At 43.0% G+C, this 25,594-nt stretch overlaps 1 protein-coding gene across 2 annotated transcripts in view; it reads left to right on the forward strand.

The window, feature by feature from the left end:
• Window positions 1-25,593, forward strand: part of scube3 (signal peptide, CUB domain, EGF-like 3) — a 77,130-nt gene extending 51,537 nt beyond the window's left edge. The window contains exons 7-23 of one of the 2 annotated variants that reach the window (XM_056423180.1): window positions 1,397-1,444; window positions 5,904-6,020; window positions 7,697-7,819; window positions 12,044-12,160; window positions 16,808-16,930; window positions 17,060-17,176; window positions 17,275-17,370; window positions 17,480-17,596; window positions 18,478-18,639; window positions 19,141-19,344; window positions 20,139-20,300; window positions 20,390-20,557; window positions 20,653-20,814; window positions 20,902-21,099; window positions 21,216-21,368; window positions 22,788-22,867; window positions 23,141-25,593. In XM_056423180.1, coding sequence (XP_056279155.1) covers window positions 1,397-1,444; window positions 5,904-6,020; window positions 7,697-7,819; window positions 12,044-12,160; window positions 16,808-16,930; window positions 17,060-17,176; window positions 17,275-17,370; window positions 17,480-17,596; window positions 18,478-18,639; window positions 19,141-19,344; window positions 20,139-20,300; window positions 20,390-20,557; window positions 20,653-20,814; window positions 20,902-21,099; window positions 21,216-21,368; window positions 22,788-22,867; window positions 23,141-23,293 — 2,300 coding nt within the window. In that variant the 3' untranslated portion in view covers window positions 23,294-25,593. The remainder of the gene's footprint in view (window positions 1-1,396; window positions 1,445-5,903; window positions 6,021-7,696; window positions 7,820-12,043; window positions 12,161-16,807; window positions 16,931-17,059; window positions 17,177-17,274; window positions 17,371-17,479; window positions 17,597-18,477; window positions 18,640-19,140; window positions 19,345-20,138; window positions 20,301-20,389; window positions 20,558-20,652; window positions 20,815-20,901; window positions 21,100-21,215; window positions 21,369-22,787; window positions 22,868-23,140) is intronic. The other variant, XM_056423181.1, reaches the window with a different exon arrangement.
• The last annotated feature ends 1 nt before the right edge of the window (window position 25,594 follows it).

The following is a 25,594-nucleotide window of genomic DNA, read 5'->3' on the forward strand; positions in this document are numbered from 1 at the left end:
AACCAACAACATAATGTCACTCTCATGTCATTATTGCCTCCTGTGGGTGTAAATAGCTATTAACGTCATCCAAGCTATGCACCTTTTTCCTAGCCCTGTGGTGTCTAATTATGTGTGTATCTACTATTTCACTTGAACTTTTGGAGAAATAAATAATGTGGGAACACAACCTATCAAATGGGATAATGTGATAACGGCTCTACCTGAGTACGTAAGCTTAGCTTTAGCGGAGATGGTACGGAGATCAGAAGTTGTGCCGTTTGCAACTGCACCAGCAGTCAAGCTGAACTACACGTGTGGCTTAAACGAACACAAACTGAAAATGAGACGGCATCGTTCCCGTCAGCAATGGCACATTCTCATCTCCTAAAAGAAGCCAAACTTATCTGCTGCTGTTATGATTAATTTGTCTGCTTTTTAAATACACACGGTTGTGTTCTACCTCATTTAACCCTCCTGTTACCTTCACATTTACTGACATATTTTACCCTCGGGGTCAACTTGACCCCAGCAATTAAAACCTCCAGGAAATTATTAGAATTAATATTGTTTCCCAAGTTTAAGTGTGAGGTACTTTATGTTTGTTTGTTGACTACCTAAATAGCCCTTTAAATATATAAAAAAGTTGATATTTCTTATATGTTTGACACAGTGAAAAACAGCCTGGGGTCAAATTGACCCCAAAGAACACCGACATTAAACATTGAATGGGGTCAAATTGACCCGAAAGGTAACAGGGGGGTTAAACAAACACAAACTGAAAATGAGACGGCATCGTTCCCGTCAGCAATGGCACATTTTCATCTCCTAAAAGAAGCCAAACTTATCTGCTGCTCTTATGATTTATATGTCTGCTTTTTAAATACACACGGTTGTGTTCTACCTCATTTAATAAAAGGCCCGTGGCTTTATTACTACGGAGGTTCTGATAATCCTCAGAGCTGTTCAGACCGTTCATCCATTCACCATCTGTAGCAACAGAATAAATAAAATTGCTAAATATGCTACTTTTCCTTCTGGAAGTACACTTCTTCATGCTCGTCTGTACTTCTCTCTGCAGTACAAGACGGAGGTTTAATCACACAATCCCAGATAAGGATTGACAGGTTGAGTTCTCACCTAATGTATTTCCCTAAAATCAAAAAAGTAAAGACACCTGTAGCATTCTGCTAACTCTCACGGACGCCTCTTTGGTGACGGGACTAAATGGAAGTTGCGCTCATAATTCACCGAGGGGAGAAAAAGTTGGATATGCTGTAAATTACATCGGATTAGTTCTTGACACATGCTCGTGATTTACATAACGGCACCAGTGCCGCGTGGTTCAAGTGTACAGAGAACTAAAGTGGTGTTTTTTACAATGTGTGCGTGTGTGTGGGTGTGCGCGTGCATGCAGGGGAGAGGAGTGTCCAGTCCCAGGCAGCCCAACTGCTGTTCCCCAATGGTAAATATGTGTTCCTCTGACTCCTCTCTCTGGGAGTCTGTGGGTGTGGGGAGTAGAGGAAGCCAACCTTACAGGCACTGTGCAGGCCATTCCCCACAGGGGCATCATCCCTCTGACCCTTGACCTCTGACCCCCACTCCCCTACCTTCCTCTTCCTTCTGTGAATGCCCTCTCAATAACAACTGCTGGCCGTGGCCACGCCTTTTCAAAACATAGCTGCAAACAGGGAGTCTCTAAGCAGCAGTATGAACATTATATAAAGAGATACAGATTGACTGTATCAAATAGAGAATTATGACAATGTCAGTCTGTTTGATGTGATGGTACGTAAGTATTGTTGTTTTGAAATACTTACGTATTTCCATTTTATACCACTTTATTTACTACAATTAAGAGAACAATATTGTACTTTTCACCCCACTTCTTACATTCATAAGAAAACCTTATAATAAATGTATAAAAATTATCATAAAAGATTTAATGAGTGGCTACCAACTTTTTTGGCTTATAGTCCCTTAAAATAAAACAGTCACATTTCAAGTGTGAATTGGTTGTTAGCAGATGGTTTCATGTATGTTTGCGACCCAAAGAGGTAAAATAAAAAAAAAAAATTTTTTTAAAGCAACGCTTAAAAATGTAAACAGATTTTTTATTTCTTTTTAATTTTTTACCCTCTCATTTGTATGTAGTAGCCCTTTTAGAGGGGCCCAACCCCGAGGTTTGGAACCACTAAACCATCCAACAGTAAATGTTTTTGCCACTGCTAATTCCCCCTGGGGATGAATAAAGTAAAATCTAATCTAATAAAGTATTTAAAACTGATGATAATAAATCACTCAAAGATTTGTAACCAGAATGAGTACTTTTACTTTTTTAGTATGTTGGCTTATAATACTTCTGTACCCTTGTCAGACTTTGAATGCAGGACTATTTATCCATTAGTACATGCACCTAAGTAGCGGATGCAAATATATTTTCTGCATTTTGATTGCTCGACTGAATCTGGACTTATTTGCACACAGCCTCTGTCAGAAGTCCAAATCAATTTAAATGGGATTGGCTTTTTAGAGGCAGACCAAAGTCTTCGGTTTTATTTGTGTTTTGATACGACTGAAATGAGCTAAATTGAGCATGCACGGATCTAAACACTCAGCCGTGGTGTTCCTGAACTCCATCATCACAGCCTATTAGCTTTGGTGAGGGAGCCAATAGTGTGTCCATGATTGCTTCAGAGAAAAGATAAAACACGGAATCCCTCTAAGCTGGCTTTTCTTTCATAGAAATGAAAAATAAGACAAGTTTTGGGCAAAAGCAGAGAAATACATAGTATAGAAACCTTTTGTATTTTAATAACCTCACAAATGAGCTGTGTTTTTAATAGCCATGGCAACGACGCCAGGAGAAATAAACTCATAGATCTGCGACGATGTATCAAACTTGTGATACTTCAAAGAGATGTAGGATTTAATTATACCACGTTAGAGACTGAGGGAGGAGGCTTGTTCTCGGAGGAGTAGCCTGCTCAAGGTAAGATACGAAACAAAAGGATTTTAAGTTGCTAGTTTTATGTTGCTACTGTATGTACACCGAGTTCCCCTCATGCCACGCTATAACAGTCTGACCTATTTCAGTATTTAGTGTCCTAGTTTCTGTTCTTTTTATCCTCTATCAAAAATCGAAACATTAGGAGCAAGAGACATATTTTGCATCCTCCTTTATCCGACTTTCACAGTTGCACTTCGAGATAACTTTAACAAAGTGTTCAGTGGTCTTATTTTATGTGCGTGTGGTTCATGTTATTGAGAGAGCATTCGCCTCTGAAATGGCAACGTTTTTCTTCTTTTTTCTGACAACAACTGTATCTTCGGAGAAACTTTACTCTACCTGCATGTCTTTAACCCTTGTGTTGCCTTCGGGTCAATTTGACCCGATTCAATGTTTCACCCTCCTGTCGCCTTCGGGTCAATATGACCCGATTCAATGTTTAACCCTCCTGTTACCTTTATATTTACTAACATATTTTACCCTTGAGGTCAATATGACCCCAGCTATTAAAATCTCCAGAAAATTATTAGAAATAATATTGTTTTCCAAGTTTAAGTGTGAGGTACTTTATGTTTGTTTGTTGACTCCCGAAAGAACACCGACATTAAACATTGAATCGGGTCAAATTGACCCGAAGGCGACAGGAGGGTTAAATATTGAATCGGGTCAAAATGACCCAAAGGCAACACAAGGGTTAAAAAAAATACAAATGTTTTTATTAAAAAAGAAGATCTTCTCAATCAAAGCCATTGCTTCCTCGCCGATCAACACCCAGAGAACCTCTCTGCCCTGTGCCTTTCTGCAAATGCGATCCACTCTCCCGGTCGACTTATTTAGTTCGCGGTCGTCGTAAATGGCTGACGACAAGCTGTTTGTAAACACTCCTGATTTAAGTGAAGAAGTGCCGCGGCGAGACATCCTGCGGCTTCTGATAAAAGATTACGGACACTGCCTGTATGAAACGTATACTGCGGAGGCTCAGCGTGAGACCAAACACCCGACACGTCATCTCTGAGAATATATACAAAAAGTCTGCCCACTGTTTCCCGTAATTGCGGGTCCCAACCCGGTGCGCTGTGTGAATCCAAAACACACAAACCCACACGCATACCAGAGAAGTGTGTCTCCAAAAAGCCAGAATGTCAGAAAAATGTCTTTGCTCTCTTCAACACACGATCGTTACAGTTTGCTGAGACGGCTGCCTGACTAAGCGTGACCGAGGCGCGTCTCGTCGCCGTCTTATCGTCTCGTCGCCGTCTTATCGTCTCGTCTGCTACCCGTCTCTGCTCACACTTTGCAACTATGTGAACCCGCCGTGCCGCCGGGCCCGGCTGGGCACTGAGGTATTGACTGGAAGCGGTAACGTCAGTCACGCTTTTACCGATTTATAATCAAAACACTGCTGGAAAAGTGTGTCATTTTAGGATAAAACAAACATCTGACAGCTTTAGAGGAGGTTAACTTTATACCTTTTTGGACTTTTTAAAAACCATAGGAGAAAAAAAATGAAGCAAAATAGTTCGCTGATAGTTCTGCCTTGTATAGATCATGACAACACAAACCAAATCCATTCAAATCGACAAAAAGTGTCACAAATGCAGCTATTTGTCATGTAACCTAAGACAAACCCGCCTCTCGTATCGTTTGCGATGTTGCAATGCATTACACGTTAAAAAGTGATCACGAACCTCATTTAATATTTAATACTTAATGTAATATTCACCGGTCCTGGTACAGTACATCAATGCATCATGTTCCGCCTTCAGCAACAGAGCTGTTATCTATGAAAAGACTATAAAACACAAAATGACATCACTGTTAGCACCTGTTTTGCTTTGATGCATAATTACAGTCCACGGTGGAGACGGAGCTTTGCAACGTTTTAGTACGGCTGCTGCAGGCGGTGCAGTTTTAGATTTGAAGTGGAGTGGATTAGGTGTTTCCCCATAGGGATCCTCGTTTGCTATATAAAAAAAAGAAACCAGTGCAGCTGCATTCCCTCTTTAGTGCCACGTGTGAGCTGCCATCTCGCTGCCAGTGGGAATTCTGCGACCGGCCCAGCTGTGCTGGCTCCTTTTTAGAAGAGCTGCCAGCCAGCATCCTACAGCCCATTAGAGAGATAGGATGACCAATTGCCTTAGAGCAAGTTAAAGTGGTATTTTAAGTCGCAAAATGTTGTTGTTTTTACTTGTTTTGTTGTTCTGGTGGGTGTGAGGCTTTCTATAAAGCTGGCAGGAACTTCTAAGACACACACACACCATCTCCCTTGTGCGGGAGCAAATGTATCCTGTGCTGTTGCTTAAAATGAAAGTCTCAGTGAAATGTGTCACCGTCTTGAGAAGAGACCTCAGCTCGCCCGTCTTCAATGACGACCTGCCTTTTCAAAGCAGCCTTGGCAACGCGGGGGTGGGGGTAGATGAAATTGCTTTTTTTTTTTATCCCCAAAATGCCTGGAAGGCTTTGTCAAAAACCAGGAGAAAGTGGCAGTTTTTGTCACATCTGTCTTGGAAGTCAAATCTCTGCCCTCATGATGGAGGGAAGACAGATGCCCTGCAGTACAAAGTACTTTTGAAGGTCGTAATGCCATTAGACCAAAGAGAAACACACACACACACTTTACAACACCTATCGTGTCACCCTATATTTGGCTGTGTTGGATCTAATATTTTCCTCATGACTGTCTCCTTTCATTTTTCACACGCATCTTCTCAATTCCTTTACTCATTTTCTCTTCCCTCGTTTCCTTCATTCCTATTTTCTCCTGACCGCCTGCTCTGCTTCTTATTGTTTGGCACAAAACAAGGGGATGCGTAATGTAAGACTATTGCCATCGCACCACGATGCATATTTGCTGTCTGCGGTGCATTTCTCCTCTGAGGGGTTCGTCTGACTGCGAGTGCCTGTTTCCCTGCAGAGACCTGTGCAGTGAACAACGGCGGCTGCGACAGCACATGCCACGATTCAGTGACGGGGGTCCGCTGCAGCTGCCCCGTCGGCTTCAATCTGCAGCCGGACCGCAAGACCTGCAAAGGTAAAAGCAACGCCTTTCGCACCACACCTGTTGAAATGATTCTCCCGCTTGCCCGGCACACTGGAGCGTCTCCCTCCGCCCGGAGCTCCCAGGGAGGATCAAGTAGTTTACCCTGTTCCCACCTTTTGCAACCACTGGATTTTTCTCCGCATAGACGACATTATCGACATTGTCCGTCGGCACCAATCGTACACGTCTTTTTTGCTTTTCAACTGCTTATCTTCAGTAACATTTCGTGATGCCACTTATTACCTCCACAGTTTTTTCCCATCCTCACGTTCCGTGTGGCAGGCCGAGCATCCTCAACTCAAGCAACCTCCCTACCGGAGCAATGTTTTATTATTATTTTATATGTCTAATAAAATCGACTTAGGCGCAATTGAGAATTATATCTGGAAGAAAAAGAAGAAGAAGAAAACGAAAGAAGACTAAAAAGAAGAAGAAGGCCGATAAGAAGAAAAATAATAAGAAAAAGAAGAAGAAGAAGAAGGCCTCGAAGAAGAAAGCCAAGAAGAAGAAAAAGAAGAAGAAGGCCGAGAAGAAGAAGGCCAAGAAGAAGAAGAAAACGAAAGAAGAAGAAGAAGAAGAAAACGAAAGAAGAAGAAGAAGAAAACGAAAGAAGAATAAAAAGAAGAAGAAGGCCGATAAGAAGAAAAATAATAAGAAAAATAATAAGAAGAAGAAGGCCTAGAAGAAGAAAGCCAAGAAGAAGAAAAAGAAGAAGAAGGCCGAGAAGAAGAAGGCCAAGAAGAAGAAGAAAATGAAAGAAGAAGAAGAAGAAGAAGAAGACATATTGTATTAGTTTGGCTTCAGACATAATAATAAGAAGAAGAACCCGGGCAGATTTGGCACAAGAAAACAGGAACTTCTGTTGAACAGAGACAAAGATGGAGCAAGGAGGGGATTATTTTATTCCTTTTCCGATGCATTTATTTCAACCAGATGACGAAGACTCTCCCTCAAGAGACGGACGCCTCATTAGTGACGGCGATTCAGAATTAATCAGAGCCGCCGCCAAACTCGCCACGGCTGAGCACCATCGGGGGATGATGAACACATGATATATTGATTGCGTATTGGCTCCAGAAATGAAGAGCACAGTGACTGGAGGGAGGTGGACAACGATGACTGAGAGTCCTCTGCCGCCAGGCTTCGCTGTGTGAGAGCTGCGTCCCATTACAGCCACAAACTAACTGATGTTAGCTCTTCTGAGGGCCACTGAGGAAATCCCTAAAGCCTATTTCCACTTTCCACGAGACTCTCACGGACATAGTTCTGCACCATTAGCTCAGCTGCCTTTGTTCTCATATCTCTTCCTTGCTGTTCCGATTTAACAACTTGTCCTGAACTCCTATAATCATCGGTATATTTACATCAACAAGAGATCACATGGCTTCATGTATGTGACCCCCGACTGTACGTTACCTGCCTCGTGAAACAGTTAGCGGATACTTTTCTCAGGAGTCGGCGAAGATCAACGACAGTGCGAAAGGAAATATGAGAACAAACTCCACATGAACGATGTTGCTGCTTCGTAATGGCCGGATGTCGATCCATGTTTATATATCTTTTTACTGTTCGCTGAAAGAAAAATAAATGTCAGTGTCTTTACTTTGCTTTTGCGATGCGTGGGTACATGTATCCACGGACCGCGGCTGATGATCTTCTGCCCCCAGACATCGACGAGTGCCGTCTGAACAACGGGGGGTGTGACCACGTGTGCCGAAACACGGTGGGCAGCTTCGAGTGCAGCTGCAAGAAAGGCTACAAGCTGCTGACCAATGAGAGGACATGTCAAGGTAGGTAGCCCTTTTTGGAGCATCTTTTTTACCAAGACGGTTTTCACCCTCAACACTTTCTTCCTGAAACATAGTGATGTTTGCATTGATCACCAAGGACGGTGAACCAACAATGTGCTCCAAATAGCACAGAAATATGCACCCTCCAGCCGGCAGAGAAGCCAAACCAGGCCTCTCCGAGTTTGTTTGTCTGTTATATTTGGTGGTAGCCATCGCTCAGCAGGAGCTGGCGGGGGGGGGGGGGACTAGCTGCAGAACAAATAAAGAGTTTGCCATGGTCGAACACAGGTGTGGGGAATTAGTGCTGCGACTCTAAAACCTCTGGCTCCTGGATGAATCAAGCCCCACGACAGAAACATCTGGTGAAGGTAGACAGGCGGAGCTCAGCCTCTCTCTCCCGAGTGGAAAAACAGATGACATGCTATTTTTTAAATTCTCTTTTCTTTATTCATGTGGTCGATCAATATCCAGCCTGGTACACATCAATGTCATGCAAAGGGTTCAGAATGGCTGCACTGCATCTCACCGCTCTCTTCCGCAGTACACACACACACACACACACACACACACACATCTTAGCAAAAACAATGCAAGGTTTATTTTGCCATACTGGCACAGATAGCTGAGAAAATGTGGTCCGTGCATGTAGGAATGTAAATCACAGTTTGTTTTTCCGTGGCGCCGTGCCGTAACCCACTCCGCCATGTGCCGTTTGGCTGCACGGGGGCAACTTTGGAACAGTGTTGTCCTTGTTTGGTGCTGTGTGTTTTGTCTGGAGAGACGGGTTGTGATAAAGCTCACCTCTTGTTGAGTGAGGTGTTGCCAGGCTCACACACACTCCACTGTCTGCTGCTTATCCTCTCCGCTCATTCTTTTCATTTTTTTCCCCCTCGCCCCCGCAACGAGATCCGGGCAAAATAAAAGCAGAGGGCCTCTCGATAAAGAGTGCACTTTTCATCTTCATGATTTCTCCGCTGATTCTTGGTGGTTTACCCCCTGCTGTTGGTATTATACACTTGGATTTAAGGGGCACTCCGTGGATTTAGTACTGCACTTCCATAAAGTTGGGGAACTCACAAGAGACATATTTTGAAAAAGAAATAAGAAAAGTCATAGGCAGAGCAGCCGGGGCCGCGCTATCATGGAAAGCTCTTTATACACTGGATTTCCTATAATGCAATAAGATAGAATTTATTTAACAATGAGTTTTCAAACAAGGATGATTATGTATTAAGGGACCTTGACATGTTGAATTGTAAATCCCTGAAATGTATGAATAAAAAATCAGCAAAAGACAAGCAGAGATGTGTAAAACTGTACGAATGGATACAGCCTGTCTGCACGAACCTTTCATTGAACTGTGCTTTAGTGTCTTTTATGAGAACATCCCTTCCAGTTTTTGGCACACGATTTAATAAAAATGTGTCTTCAAGCTCGACGCAAGCCTTTTCGCACAGTTGACTAAACTCCTCACGAGCCACAGATCTGTGCAGACGCTACAGAGTTTTTAATGAGGGCTCGTGGTGAGTCGCGGCTTTCTGTGACACTTAAATAGACGTTTGCTGTCTCCACGAGGTGTTGAGATGTGTAAACTGAACTCTGGCTTTATCTTGGTTTAAACAGTCATGGTGTTTCCCTGCTGCCAGTGGACCATGGCCCATAAATCAGGATGGGGCATGTCTGCTGAGCCTCTGTCAGCATTCCTCCTCCCTCAACAAGCTCCTAATCCACATGAGGGCACTCAGGGAGATTCAGATGCCATGTTTTCACCAGAAGGAACATTTCTTTTGATAGAGCTCTTATCTGTTCCCTATACTCAAAAAATGACCTTTTATACCTCCGAGTTAACCTCATTTGTCTCCTTTTATACTGTAGGACTGGGCAAGGATGGAGGTTAAAGTGAAGCTCTGCAATGAGTGGGCAGATTAATCGAGAGCAAAGAGCAGGAATAATTGATGGGAACTCTCTCGTATGTACAGTACATCATCCCCTTCAGTCTCGCCAACCCACCGCATACTTCCCTGTAGCTGCCTGGTAAATAAGGGTTGTACTGCAGGAGTCCCAGATGTCTTCACACATCTCCCTTTGTGGTGCAGCGCAAACACAAAACGATATAATGATAAGTTGCAAATCGACTTCTGGCGTCACTTACTGCATCATTTCTTTCTTTTTGTGTGGATAAACTGAGTCACCACGCCCATTTCCCCCAGATGTTTTTTTTCTTTTCGACTCTTCACTTAAAAAGTGTGCTGAGCAAAGTTTATGCCCAATATGCCAAGAAAACAATCTCCTGGGGGGGACACAGCGAGGACTGCACCAGAAACATTGTCAGCTTTATTTGTGATAACTTTTGACTTTCACTTATAGAATCAGTGCATCAGGCTGAAATGTTTTTACATTTTTATATATATATACACTACCGTTCAAAAGTTTGGGGTCATCCAGACAATTTCATTTCTTCCATGAAAACTCACTTTTATTTATCAAATGAATTGAAAATTGAATAGAAAATATAGTCAACACATTGACAAGGTTAGAAATAATGATTAATATTTGAAGTATTAATTTTGTTCTTCAAACTTCAAGCTCAAAGGAAGGCCAGTTGTATAGCTTATATCACCAGCATAACTGTTTTCAGCTGTGCTAACATAATTGCACAAGGGTTTTCTAATCAGACATTAGTCTTCTAAGGCGATTAGCAAACACAATGTACCATTAGAACACTGGAGTGATAGTTGATGGAAATGGGCCTCTATACACCTCTGGAGATATTTCATTAGAAACCAGATGTTTCCACCTAGAATAGTCATTTACCACATTAACAATGTATAGTGTGTATTTTTGATTAATGTTATCTTTCTTGAAAAAAAAGTGCTTTTCTTTGAAAAATAAAGACATTTCTAAGTGACCCCAAACTTTTGAACGGTAGTGTATATATACTCTTTTTCTTTTTTTCACATTTGAACATCAACCTACTGATCTCCTGCAAAGCTTGTTTATAAACCGATCACTTCATAGACTCTTAACCTCAGAACATCTTCATCTTCTTGATGCTCTCACAACATGCTTGACATACACTAACCTGAATGGTCTGCGTCGAGTTTAGCCGTATACACAAAGGAAGATGTGGATATTATGTGCAATTCTGTGCAAGATTTGCGCAGACATTAATCTGTCTGTCTTTTTGGTTTCTTCAAGGTAACCCATTATTTAACCAAACTCCTGTAATTGCTGTGAAATACCCGCGTCAACTGTTTAATGGCGGCTGGCGCTGCCTCATAACCCAGCGGAGGTTGAGATAATGTGGATAAAAGCAGGTTATTCCTGGGGAAAATCCTGGGAACCGTTTTTTAAATTAGTCAATTACAGTAGGCATCCAGCAAAGTTGCAGCACGTCCCCATTTTCTCCCACCATGTGCTGCCCGGGCTTGACTCCGATTTTTGCTGACATTAAAGACAACCTTGATCGTAATAAAAACCAAATATCACCCGTCTCCTGTAGCTTCATGTGTCAATCCGTCTGGTCTCGGAGCCCAGGACGTTTCAAGGGACTTGTCTAAGGAAGCAGAGAATCTCGAAAAGATGAGACGTGGAGGCGAAATGAAAGCAGAGGCTTTACTGACAGGCAGGAAAGACCTCTTGCTATGTGGATGTGCAGCTTTGATAAGGCTGACTGGGTCAGAAGGGACCAAAGACAGTAAAAGCCGACCTCCTATCTGCATCTGATATTTATTAAAATACTACATAATCACCTTTTTTTTGAACATATGAAATCCATATGCCCTCAGAACCAAAGAAAGAGACGTCCCATGATGGGGATTCTAACTTACGGCATGGATAGGAGGAGATAAGGGAAAGGGATTGGCAGGTTTCTATGAGCAGAGAGAAAACAGCACTTCAACTCCCATTATTACGAGGAGAGCTTGACTACCGCTGTCGTCGCTTGTTATTTCGAAAATACTTCAGAAAAGTCCATTTCGGTTGATCAAAATGGAAAACTGAATGACGGCAGGAGGTCAACCACTTTACCGAGTACCAAACCGAAGACGTCGATGCTGTTGTGGTTGCTGTTGTTGTTGCTGTTGTTGTTGCTGCAACATGTCTTTTGACCCATTTCAATTCATGATGAAAACAGAAGAAAGAAAAGTGCCGTTTGAAGATCTTTGAATGTGATTTTGTGATTTTTCGAGAGGTTTCTAACGCCATGTCTTTCCCTCTGTGCAGACATCGACGAGTGCTCTTTTGATCGCACCTGTGACCACCTCTGCATCAACTCCGCCGGAAGTTTCCAGTGCCTCTGTCATAAAGGCTACATCCTCTACGGCCTGGCGCACTGCGGGGGTGAGCCAGCACGCCTTGTCTCTAGACGTCAATCTCTCCTGTCCGTCGCTCTTCCTCTGCATCCTCACGCCTCTTCGCTAACCCTCCGTTAGCCGCTCTGATGTTTAGCAGGAACAAAACATAACTCCGTACACACTGGATTTCCTATAATGCGATGCGCTAGAATCTCTTTTTTTAAAGTCTTTTAGTCCCTATCATGGAAAGCTCCTTCTACACTGGATTTCCTATAATGCAATAAGATAGAATTTATTTCAGTGAACAATGAGTTTTCAAACAAGGATGATTATGTATTAAGGGACCTAGACATGTTGAATTGTAAATCCCTGAAATGTATGAATAAAAAATCAGCAAAAGACGAGCAGAGATGTGTAAAACTGTACGAATGGATACAGCCTGTCTGCACGAACCTTTCATTGAACTGTGTTTTACTGTCTTTCATGAGAAAATCCCTTCCAGTTTTTGGCACATGATTTACACGTTTGGCAGGAACAAAACATAACTACGCTTTCAATAGACGCTTGTTGTTCATTTAAATTCCGACCGACAGATTGAAGCTCCCTGCATGCTGTGTGGATAGTAAAGGACCAGATCAGATAGATGATTGCATTTTGAGACAACTGCTGATTTAGTTTGGTCGACTACTTTTCAGCCATTGGTTGTTTTTAGCCATGTTAGCAACATGTCAGTTCAATTTGAGATGGAAATGTCTCAACAACTGAAGGATACATTGCCAGGAAACATTATACAGATATCCGTGGTCTCAAGAGGATGAATCCTGAAGCCTTTGGTGATCGCCTGACTTTTTATGAGATTGATATGTGTGGCTTTGAGTGAACAACCGTTCTATTGATTACCAGGAAATTCTGGACACACACATTCATGCTAATAACCCTTTACTGCATGTTAGCATGCTGGTGTTAGCATGTAGCTCACAGCGTCGCTAGCCCGGCTGTAGATTCTTAGTCTTTGTTCGATCATGTATGAAAGGCAACGTCATTGGTCAACTTGATATGCTCTATCTTGAAAGGTATTTCATCAAAGGGAACATTTGATCGCTTTTTTCTTGTCTTTTTTTAAGTAGCTAAAGTTAATTCCATCATGTGATGATTTTGAGTTGCCTTCCTCACAGCGAGCCATTCACACTCACACTTCACGTTTCACCATCTCACTCTGCATGTCACATCGAATGGTCCTGCGATCTCGTACAATAACTACATTTTATCTTTCTCCAGCCAGTTTGAAATTTCCGGAAAGTTCATTTTATGAATCTATTTTGAAACGTGCAGAAAACAGGTGGCAGGAAATGAATCTTAAGACCTTTTGCCGCACTTTGGCAGCGGCGTGTTGGTGATTTGTGCCGCAGTTACATGAAGGTGGAGGTGCAGTAGCACCGTGTTCATTCAACATTAGCAGGTACCCACAGTGCTCTGGTGTGGCATAGATAGCAGAAGCAGCCTTTGGTGTCAGAAGGAGGTGTTGCGGCGGCCCTTTGATGGAGTGTGTATCACCAGTGAGAATCTGCTGCTGTCTCCAGCGCCTCAAGGCCTCACAGTAGTTCTGGGAGAGACGGAGAGAGACGGCATATGCACTTGAAATACACAGCTTTACAGTGATTTGTTTTTTTTCTTCTTCTTCTTTTTTGGTCTGTAGTTTGACAGGTCGACTGATCAGACTGTTGCAAAAGAATGTAGAATGACACCAGAGAGCGTTAACGTGTAGACGTACGATATCATGAAGTCGGCACAAACACAACAGTGTCGCCAGATTGAGGACTGTTGCATGTTTTACTCCTATTTCTCTGCATATTTCCGGTCTATATTTTGACAGTCTAATAAAGGGAAACATGCCTTGAACATGTTTATTTCCTACTGTGTAAGAGTCACACATATCATTTCATTAAGAGAGCCCAATTTCACACATTTTTCTGAGAGAGCTTTACAATCCGTACAACAAAGGACTTCCTCTCTGCCCATGGACCATCGGGGAAGGAAAAAGCCTTTAAGGGGTTGAAGAAAATAATGGAAGAAACCAGATGAGAAAAGCAATAGAAGTGCAATATCATTTATTTACAACAGAGTCAATCCACATGACAGAAATTCTATATATATTGAGATTAGTATGATTTAAAATAATTATTAATAGCATAAAAAACGTTGCACATGCTGGAGGCGGAACATCTGTATTAGTATCATGCGATCCATTAAATATTGAATCGGGTCAAAATGACCCGAAGGCAACACAAGGGTTAAAGTGTCCGAGCAATAAATACCTTCTTTCTGAAGCTCAAATAATGCTCAGTTGAGACTCTGAGAGATGGTCATAATGCTGCTGAGATGTTGCGTAATATCCTAAGGGGTTCATCTCACCCACTCCTGTATACACTACCGTTCAAAAGTTTGGGGTCACCCAGACAATTTTGTGTCTTCCATGAAAAATCACACTTCTATTTATCAGATGAATATAAAATGTAGTCAAGACATTGACAAGGTTAGAAATAATGATTAATATTTGAAGTATTAATTTTGTTCTTCAAACTTCAAGCTCAAAGGAAGGCCAGTTGTATAGCTTATATCACCAGCATAACTGTTTTCAGCTGTGCTAGCATAATTGCACGGGTTTTCTAATCAGATATTAGTCTTCTAAGGCGATTAGCAAACACAATGTACCATTAGAACACTGGAGTGGTCGTTGATGGAAATGGGCCTCTATACACCTATGGAGATATTTCATTAGAAACCAGACACTTCCACCTAGAATAGTCATTTACCACATTAACAATGTATATTGTGTATTTTTGATTAATTTAATGTTATCTTTATTGAAAAAACAGTGCTTTTCTTTGAAAAATAAAGACATTTCTAAGTGACCCCACACTTTTGAACGGTAGTGTATATGGGTGAATAACACACAGAAAATAACCCTCACACAGGAGGCTGCATGAGCTGTCAAAAAGCACCCGAATTGGATTTGTCGGGTTTTTCCTCACTTGATGGGCTGTGATGGGGCCACAGCGAGCCGCTGAATGGAGAGGAGGTGGTCAGGCGTAAGTGGCTCCATGTTCCATTGTGGAGCGAGAGAAGGCGATGAATGATTTCCTCTCGCTTTTCATCGGCGCTGTCAGAACTGTTAGATATCCCCGGAGATTTACGGCGCTCCCTGTTGTACTTTTTCACCCCTGGCCACAGCCGCGGTCATGTTGTTATTCCACGTGTGGTTCATCAACCGAAATATAACTGCCAAACAATCCAGAAAACTGTGCTCAGTGTTTAACAATAGACTCAGCCTAAACAAACCCAATTAGGTCAGTGACCTGTTGTCGAGCATTGTGTCAACATTCCTCCCAAGTGAGATTGTATCCAGCCATTCTCCCTCTCGGCAAGCAAAACAATCCACTCATTTCTGCTGAACTGGTAGGAAAATAGTTCGACTCGAAGCAGTCGGGACTAAATACTTTGTAATTCTTTTTTAATTAATGAGCCAGCCAGCGTTGACCTCAACAGACGGGCTTTCTGCTGGTGCTGAGAAATGTATGTAGATGAATTTAATCCTAAACCTCAACCACCCACTTTCAGTTGTTGTATTATAATTTTTTTTAACACTGAAGCTGTCCAGAATGCGTTTAGGAGAATTCCTCTTGAATACTCACATTGCGATTGTTTGGACTGGGAGTTTCTGGCGTTGATGATTCAGCACGCGGCGGTGAGGATGGCACGATTTCCGCGAACTCTTTTCCAAACCGTCACGAAATTCCTCTCAAATTACACAGAGCCATTGTTGAGTCTAACTGTCAGTTTGTCTTTTTTTCGTTGTTTTTCTTTCCCCCTGCTCATCTCTGCTCTCTTCTCTAAGAGCACGCAGGGAGAAAAAGCCTTTTGGAGGAAGGTCAGAATACAAGTAATTTGGCTTTGTTTCAAGTCTGGGAGGAACAAAGAAGTCAAAACAACAGACGCTGGCAGATGAGCGGCACTTCCATCAGATATTCATGAGAGCTCTTTGTCCTTTTAAAATTGACTGCTTTGATGCGGAGGATGACCTCTCACTGCATTTCCAAGCAGCTCTGGCAACACATTGCTGTTGATGAAGTCATCATCAGACTGGTTTTTTTCATAATAAGACAAGAAAGAGCATTTAATGTCTGCGGGAACAGGCCATCGATGACCGTCCCTCTTCCCCCCGTGTCTCCGACGCTCGGCCGCGAAACTCATTTCCTGTCCCGGGACGCTTTAAGCGGTTGTAGCTCAGCGTGTGTGTTTGAAAAGCTGATTTGTAATTCACTGCTCAACCACAATTCCTCCGCGCTGAGGAGTAAAGCGGGTTTTGACCATGAAGTTGAGTGCGAGCAACAGCAACATGAAGAATGACTTCTGTTCACACGCAAACACGTTCATCTTCCTTGAATGGGACTCTGGTCAGGATGGAGAGACCTGACCTCTCAGGGGCTCCTCGGTCACATCGGTGCTGCTTCTTAACATCAACTTAGTCAGTTTGGCTTTTGCAATTCACTGCGGATCGTTTTCAACTTTGTTTCTCAGTGCTTTAGATTTGTAACTGAAGAGCCTTTTTCCTCCTCTTAAGTTTTAAAGTGTGTGTGTGTGTGCAATTTGTCCTCGTGAAACTTTTGTGAAAGTCTAACCTATTTATTCACAGATATTGATGAGTGCAGCATAAACCACGGAGGTTGTAAATCCGGCTGCATCAACTCTCTGGGGAGTTACGAGTGTACCTGTCCACCAGGGTCCAAGCTGCACTGGAACAGGAAGGACTGTGTCGGTATGGAGCAGCACTGCCCCCTTGTGGTCAATTCACTGACACACACACACACACACATACCAGTGCTTGGGCAAATAACTTGCTTTGCCTGCAGTGTGTGATCCTCTGTGGGTTTTATTTCCCCCTCAGAGTTGATGAGATGTCCTCTTGGACTGATGGCACCAAAGGCCACGCTGACCTGTAGCAAGACGGGCAAGAAAGAGAGCTGCTCTCTTACCTGTGCCTCGAAGGCTCACTATCTGGCAGGTACGTCACCCACGGGGAGCGTGCGATCACAAAACGGATGCAAGCGGCAACGGAACTTTCTCGAGACGTACTCTGTTTGCGCGTGTGACGTTTTGCAGAGTCTGATAACAGCTACTCGGTCAGCTGTGGGGTCCCCATCTTCAGAGGGAAGTCCCTGTCCAGGCACAACTCCAGCAGCAGTCAGAGCTGCATAGGTTCGCTGCCCTCCAGATTCCGACGATCAAACGGCTGTTAGCGATCGGTGCGTCTCGGCCGCGGCCGCAGCGCGCCGCCTCCCACCCACTGTGCTGTGTTTGTCTGCAGAGGCGTTGACCCCCCCGGTGAAGCAGACGGCTTCTTTCAAGATTAAAAACGCCAAATGTCACCTGCACCCGAAGCTGACCGGCAGGACGGAGGACAGAGGACGGACCCTCGGACCAGGTCAGTGTGGCGTGCGCTGCTGTGTGGATATGCAGATATTTATAGACATGTAAAGGGGTTTAGAGTGTCGGTGATAGCTGAAGCAGTTATCTTAATCATTTAAAATGCACCTTTTGGGATATTAATAATTGTAAAAAAACAAAACAATGTCAAACATTCACTGGTGCCAGTAAGATTGAGCATTTAATTTTTTTTCATATATAATTTATATTGTTGGGCTGTAATTGTCAAGAGACTACAGATGCAAATGAGCTGTAGCTACAATATCTGGTACAGTTCATCGAATAGGTGTCAATTATGTTTTAACTGTACATGGTCCCCTCCTGTTACCTTAACATTTACTAACATATTTTACCCTCGGGGTCAATTTGACCAAAGCAATTAAAACCTCCAGAAAATTATTAGAATTAATATTGTTTCCCAACTTTAAGTGTGAGGTACTTTATGTTTGTTTGTTGACTACCTAAATAGCCCTTTAAATATATAAAAAAGTTGATATTTCTTATATGTTTGACACAGTGAAAAACAGCCTGTGGTCAAATTGACCCCAAAGAACACCGACGTTAAACATTGAATGGGGTCAAATTGACCCGAAAGGTAACAGGAGGGTTAAGAAAAAGATAATAGTTTAAAAAAAGAGTCTGTTTTAGACATTTTTTTGACAAACAATTAGTCGAATAATGAAGAAAATAGCTTGCAGATGAGTCAAAAATAACAACAAGTGCTAGTTGCAGGACTATTATAACTGCTAATGATGTCTCTGATACATTTGAGTCATACTTTGCCAAGAAATGATGGATCTTGACCGTCAAACATGAGTCAACATGCATTATTGTGTCTTGGCGTGCGATTGTCACTCACTGATGTCCGGTCGTCCGCAGGAGGGGGGCAGCCCTGCAGCAACTGCCTGGTGACCTTCGTTAACCTCAAATGTGACTCCTCTAAGAAAGCCAAAGGGCGGCGTGCCCGCAACCCCTCGAATAAAGAGGTGACGCGCATTACTCTGGAGCTGGAAGCTGAGGTCAAACCCGGAGACACGACAGGTCAGTCATCACTTCCTGTCGGGGGATTTTACTGTTCAGCCAACAGAGGATTCATCTTCAGTCAAAGCCTGCAACCTAATAAATAAAGTAAACAGTCAGTCACGTACATTTACTCATACTGTCCTTTCTATGTTGTTAGTTACTTTACACATTTCTGCACCCAAAAAAGTGACAGTATAGAAGGACATATGAAACAATTTGCCGAATGACAGAAAAAGAATCGGCTATTTTATAAACTTGACTTTATTTCAAATGTTTGTGATGTTTTTACTGTTAGTCGAACAAGACCAGTCTTGTGAATCTGTCGCTTTGGGTAATCGTGATGTTATTTCTCACCAGTTTTTACAAACCAAACAATGTTTTGTGCACGATCGATTAATCGAGTAGAAAATCCGCATAATAATCCGTACTGAAAGTAATCATTCCATGCAGTCCAACACAATCGGGTATCTGCCGTGTGCTCGTGACTCAAACGAATGGGTTTCATTGGACCGTGAACAGGAAGTTGCAATCTCAGCTGCCTGAGGCAGCGCATGGAGAAGCAGGTGAAGACGTACCTCAAGGCGCTGAAGAAGTCCATCAACCAGGAGCGCTTCCTGATCCGAGTGGCCGGCTTGGAGTACGAGGTGGCCCAGAAGCTTCCCCAGGCCACGCCCAGTCAGGAGAACTGCGGCCCGGGCTGGGAGAGGGAGAGCGGGCGATGTGGTAAGCCTGGGGAGCTGGACTGGGAGTGTTGGCTGGACTGGGAGTGTTGGCTGAGCTACTGGGACGTGATGTGAATGTCGTCCCGTGTCGTATGCTTTCATAATCTGCAATGCAAGGTTATGAACAGTGTCCACTTCATTAGGTACACCTTTACAGTCCAATACTACAGTTCATCCATAAAGGCTGCTATTATAATATAGCGAATACGGCCACGCTCACAGACTGGCTAAAACTCATGACGGAGACGGCTGCTTTTGAAAGTATGATTGCCAGGGTGAAAAACAGTTCAAGTCAATCTGACCAAGCATGGAAAAGTCTGATGGCTTTTATTACAAATTAGAGGAGGGGTCAAATACTCAGGGGTACGATTTGGATTTTGAGGGGATTGCAAATACAGATGCAGGGTGGTGTATACACACTGACAAGTAAAAGATAATTAAGGGGGGGCCGGGGTTGTTTTTTGTTATTGTTGTTTTTTTTGGAGGGGGGGAGGAGGGTATGTATGGGTGTAGATGTATGTCTGTGTGTATATATATGTTTATGTTTATGTCTGACATTTTTTTACTTGTTTTATGTTTATATCACTAAACAAATAAAAAAATGTAAGTGACAAAAAAAATATAACGAGGACGGAAAATAATAATAATAATATATTTCATTATTACATTCATTAATAATCATAAATTAATTTACACATTTCTGATTACAAAAAGGGACATCGTAAGCTTTGTGATTTATTTAAATTGCCGGGCGTGAGTCCTCTCTGACCGGAGCTGTTGTGGATACCCTCTCAGTCAGATGCTTGTCGGGGTCGTACTACCACGGTGAGCAGGAGCGCTGTGTCCAGTGTCCACCTGGCACTTTCCAGGAGAAGGAGGGGCAGCTGGCCTGTGACCTTTGCCCCGGCAGTGACGGCCACGGGCCTGTCGGGGCACGAAACATCTCCTCCTGTGCAGGTAGCCTAGTTCTGGTTTAACGGACATTAATCGTGTCTTTCTGATAGTTACCGTGTGTTCCGACTCCGTAAACCATCTCTCAAATCCAGGCCAGTGTTCAACGGGCTCCTTCTCCAACGACGGGTTCAAACCCTGCCAGTCGTGCCCTAATGGTTCCTACCAACCGGATTTGGGGCGGACCCTGTGCTTCCCGTGTGGCGGAGGACTGGGCACCAAGCGGGAAGGTGCCAGCTCCTTCCACGATTGCGAAGTCAAAGGTTCGCCGCGTGCTGTTTTTTTATACAAATAATCTCAAATAATTCTGCAAAAAACGTCCCTAATTAATAAATATCTCCTCATGTCTGCCCTGCAGTTCAGTGTTCTCCAGGTCATTACTACAACACCACAGTCCACCGGTGTATCCGCTGCCCAGTGGGGACGTATCAGACAGAGTTCAGGCAGAACTACTGTATCTCCTGCCCCGGGAACACCACCACTGATTTCGATGGTGCCACAAGTGTCTCGCAGTGCAAGAGTGAGGACCGGAGGGACTGCTTTGTGTTTTCGGGTTTTTCGTAAAAACACGAGCCTGACGTGTGTCGTTTGCGCCGTGTGCTTCTAGACAGGATGTGCGGCGGCGAGATGGGCGAGTTCATGGGTTACATCGAGTCGCCCAACTATCCCGGGAATTACCCGGCGAATGTCGAGTGCATCTGGAACATCAACCCGCCCAGCAAGCGCAAAATCCTAATTGTGGTGCCGGAGATCTTCCTGCCCTCGGAGGACGAGTGCGGAGATGTGCTGGTGATGAGGAAGAACTGTGAGTGTCTTTCTGTTCCTGTCGATATTTCATGACACGTTCAGTATTCACGCTGGATATAATGGCGCCGCACAAACCCGATTAGTCACCATTGTCCCGTCTGCGCCTTCGCCAAGGGTCGGCCACGTCCATCACCACCTACGAGACGTGCCAGACGTACGAGCGGCCCATCGCCTTCACCGCTCGCTCCAGGCGCCTCTGGATCAACTTCAAGTCCAACGAAGCGAACAGCGCCAGAGGCTTCCAGATCCCCTACGTTACTTACGATGGTACGGAACATCTACGACACGAGCCGCGTGTTTGCTGGCTTTCGTGTCGTCACATTGTCGTGCGTGTGAAATGCCCCAGAAAATTACCGGGAGGGAATTTATTCAAATTTGGCAACAAGCGTTCCACCTGGACTCGAGTTACGGACAAAACGTGCTTGGTGATGTCACAGTGACCTTTTGACGACCATATTCTCATCAATTCACCCTCAAGAAATGATTAGCTAATTATGACAATTACATACTCATTTCTAAGAGGATAACACGATGAAGTGATGACATCTTGGACACACATGGACGTAAAATACAATCTGACTGGTTGGCAGGTTGGTGATTCTAGCAATGACATAATATAAGGTGACTTTATGACATGTAAAGTGTTAAATACAAACTTAAATACGGAGTAATTTAGCAAAAATGCTTAATAATAAAAAGAACAAACGCAGAAGGATCCAAAAAAGTTTTTAAAAAGATTTCCTCAGACACTGAGGAATCACCGGCTCTTTGTTTGTTTGTTTGTTTGTGTATTTTATTCAGTCAATCAAATCAAATACAATACAATATTATCCTATATAATATACAAAAGAGAAAGACTGAAAAGGTATAGGTAGAAGCAAAAAATGCTTATAAATTCCTATCCTGAATTGAAATCAAAATATATCAGAAAATTAATATAATATAAAGAAGAAAATATAACAACAAAAACAACAATAAACAAAATAAAAAACAAAATATATTTATATATACTACCACATACATCTTTCATATTAATACGTTTTTAATCACATTTATAACTCTCAAGAATTGTTTTCTAAATAATTCCCTTGAAAACCAAAAAGGAGTTCACCATTCTTACATCCATTTCAACATTATTCCATAATTGGACTCCTACAACAGAAATACATCTTTTAATCCCTTTTTTAGCCTTTTGTACCGTGTCTCTCTGTCATTGGACCTTCTTCCTACCGAAGTAGACTGTTGCTAGACATATCACTAGAGGTGAGAACATAAACTAGTTTGGTATCAAGACAATATGCAACGCCACACAATTCTGCTGATTTTAAGTTTTCTTAATACAAAATACAAAATAAGATTAAATAAAAAGGTAGACATGCATTCATCGACATGTTCCAAACAAGAGGATCTTTATCTCTTCCTACAACAATCAGACAAAAATATTCATCAGTTACAATGTGGCAGTTTTTTGTTCCAAAGAAATACACTTAGATTTACGTTAACTAATCGCCTTGGCCAAGAGGACGATGGGGAGTACATGTTGAGCCACTTGTCTGATATTACTAGAGGTGAGAATACGGGAACATGACTTGGGTGAACTGACCCTTTAATGTTGCTCTGTGAGGGATGAAGTTAAAAAGTGTCTCTCAGAAGTTCTTTTTGTATCTTATGTGTTTCTAAATTCAGAGGACTATGAACAGCTGGTAGAGGACATAGTGCGAGATGGAAGACTCTACGCCTCGGAAAATCACCAAGAGATCCTCAAGGTGAGCAGATCCACTTCAATACTCAAGACCACCCGGGAGAGGAGACTCAGGCCAACGAGGTGCTGCACCTTTGGGTGCTCCTCGGCCACACAAAGCTGCTGCTAACAAACACATGACTTGCATGAGTCAGAAACTCCTGAAATGATCGGCTGATGTTGTCTTATAGTAGGCGTGTTGTTTGTTTTCCAGCATTGTGCAATAGCTTCAAATAGTTATTCAAAGGAGTGTTAATGAAAACCTGCATTGACACACCGTGTCTGTTCTTCCCCGCAGGATAAAAAACTGATTAAGACTCTTTTTGACGTGCTGGCTCACCCAAACAACTACTTCAAGTACACCACTCGGGAGTCCAACGAGATGCTCCCTCGCTCCTTCATCCGCCTCATCAGCAGCAAAGTGTCCGCGTTCCTGCGGCCATACAAGTAAAACCCGCTGACCGCCCCCCCCCCCCCCCCCCCTACAGGCCGTCCCACAACTCTCACAGGACTCGCAACTCAAACATGCTAGTGTGTTTCCCCGTCTCTTATTCCCCATAGGCTTTGACAATAAACACTATGCAGACCTGAGAAACGACGGCATTTTTTTTATTTTTTAGTTTATTTTGGTGCCGATTCAGCGCAGGTCTGCAATCCCAAACTCAAGCATTTAATGGGCGTGTAGTGGGGTCGGTTTCTGTTGTGCAATGAAACCACGCAAACAAAAATCAATAGAAACGCCCGTTTCAGACCGTAGGAGTGACGTCGCGTGTGCGGTTCGAGCTCCATAGAGCTAGTTATCGTGTTTGCTTCAATGAGCTCCTACCATTAAGGATGAGTGTGCGTGTTGTGTACGTGTTGTGTAACCCGAGGCCCATCTTCAGCGGCCGCATGCCGTCCTACATTTGAGCTCTTAGAGCGGTTCCAAGGGTTTTACTGTTAAAACAGTTTGTGTTTCGTTCCGGCGTTTTCCAACCTTCAGATCACTTCTGTTGCCCTTTTGTTGTTGTTTTTAAGCCAATTTAAAGCAAATACGAAATAGGTGGGTTCATCATGACAGGAACATAGTGGACATTTCGGGAGATTAATAACAAACTAATAATTGAGAGCCACAGACGTGAGACAATGCGACGCCTGGTGGAACACGTCTCAGAGAGAGAAATGTCTTCAAGGGACATGTTTGCTGCTTCTTTTAAAAAGGTCACTTTAATTCTTCAATCTCATATCGTCTTTCTGATGTACTCGACGCACCGATAGTCTCTAGTTGAAACTAAGGAAGCTCCATGCATGAAATACTTAGTTCTTACACACAGTAAGTCCATCTTGTCACATTGCCAGTTTTATTGTGTTTTTATTTCATTCTTGTAAATAATGAAAAATGTAACTAGACGAGGGTTGAATTCTTTAACCATAAATTTTGTACGCAGGACCCCACCGCCCCCCCAATTGCTTTCTGCCCGTCATGTCCCACCCCTCAAGTCCAAAGACACCCAGTGCTCCCGTCTAACACCCCCACTTCTTTTTTTTCCGTTCTGTCCCAATGAAGACAGCTCTTCCAAAGACCGTCCCCCAAAAAAAGGACAGGTCACTTTGTCTTGTGCACTAAATTTAGAGCCCGTCATCCGACATTTATAAGTGCAACGAGTGAAAACATCTTCATTTTGGTCACGCCCCGTTGGTGACCCACAACAGAGCTCGTGGAATGGGATTTATGGGCCGCATTCTTTGTATTAAATATGTATCGGTCACTGGGCAGAAGATGTTTAGGTTGGAACGTGTAACTGCTCTTAAGAGAAATTTAAAAAAACGTTTAAAAAATGTAACGTCTGTCAAATGTAGTAAAAACTGAATATTTGGTGTGTAAAAAAAAAAAAAGAGAACTGAAAACGACCACGACAGGGTAAAATTATTTTACAAATCTAACGCTATGCTCCATGTTAGGATATTGCCAATTAGATAAAAGGAATCGCTAATCGCGGGGGGGGGGGGGGTCATATGCGCCGCTCGTTGGATCAGAGGCTCCACAAGGACGCTCGGCAAGAAAGGGAACACGTGCTCCTCTATATGTCGAGACTGTTCCTTAGTCCCATTATTCCTAAATCCTTCGCGCCGCCGCTTGTCAAATTTGGTCCAGATGGCTGCGTGGCGATTAGAATAATGCCAACACTGCGTCAACGCTTCGGGGGGGGGGCCACTTGTGTAAATATAAATAAGTGGTACAGGATATGACGTGTACCTTATCAGACTCTATTAAAGTAGGCTACCCACATTTTAGGATGACTAAAGGGATTTTGGCCACATTGTCAAACCGGGGCGATGGTGGGCGGAGCCACGAAGAAAACTCACGTCAGGTCGATATGTCCGTACCTGCCCCCCCCCCCCCCGAATCAGCTTCTTTCCTGCAACCCGATAAGTTTCTTTTTCCCCTTTTAATTTGTTGCCTTTTAACGAGAGTTTGCTATGATGCATCATAGAGTTGATAATGATATTTGCACTTGAATTGTTATTGCTCATGTAAAGAAATGTCTGGATTTTGTATTTGTCTTTTTAAATGAATGGAGTTGGTGTTCTTATTTTCTTGTAGCTTGTTTGTTCATGAAATGCTCACTCACCGTTTAGTCTATAGAGATGAGACATAACATTATCAACTGTTTAAAAAAAAAAAAAAAAAACTATGTACAGAGGTGAATGAAACCGGTTTGTACTTGTTACTGCCCAGGACACTTATTGAAATAAACATACTGTACTTCAG

This window comes from Pseudoliparis swirei, chromosome 9, assembly GCF_029220125.1.
Source record: "Pseudoliparis swirei isolate HS2019 ecotype Mariana Trench chromosome 9, NWPU_hadal_v1, whole genome shotgun sequence".
NCBI lineage: Eukaryota > Metazoa > Chordata > Actinopteri > Perciformes > Liparidae > Pseudoliparis > Pseudoliparis swirei.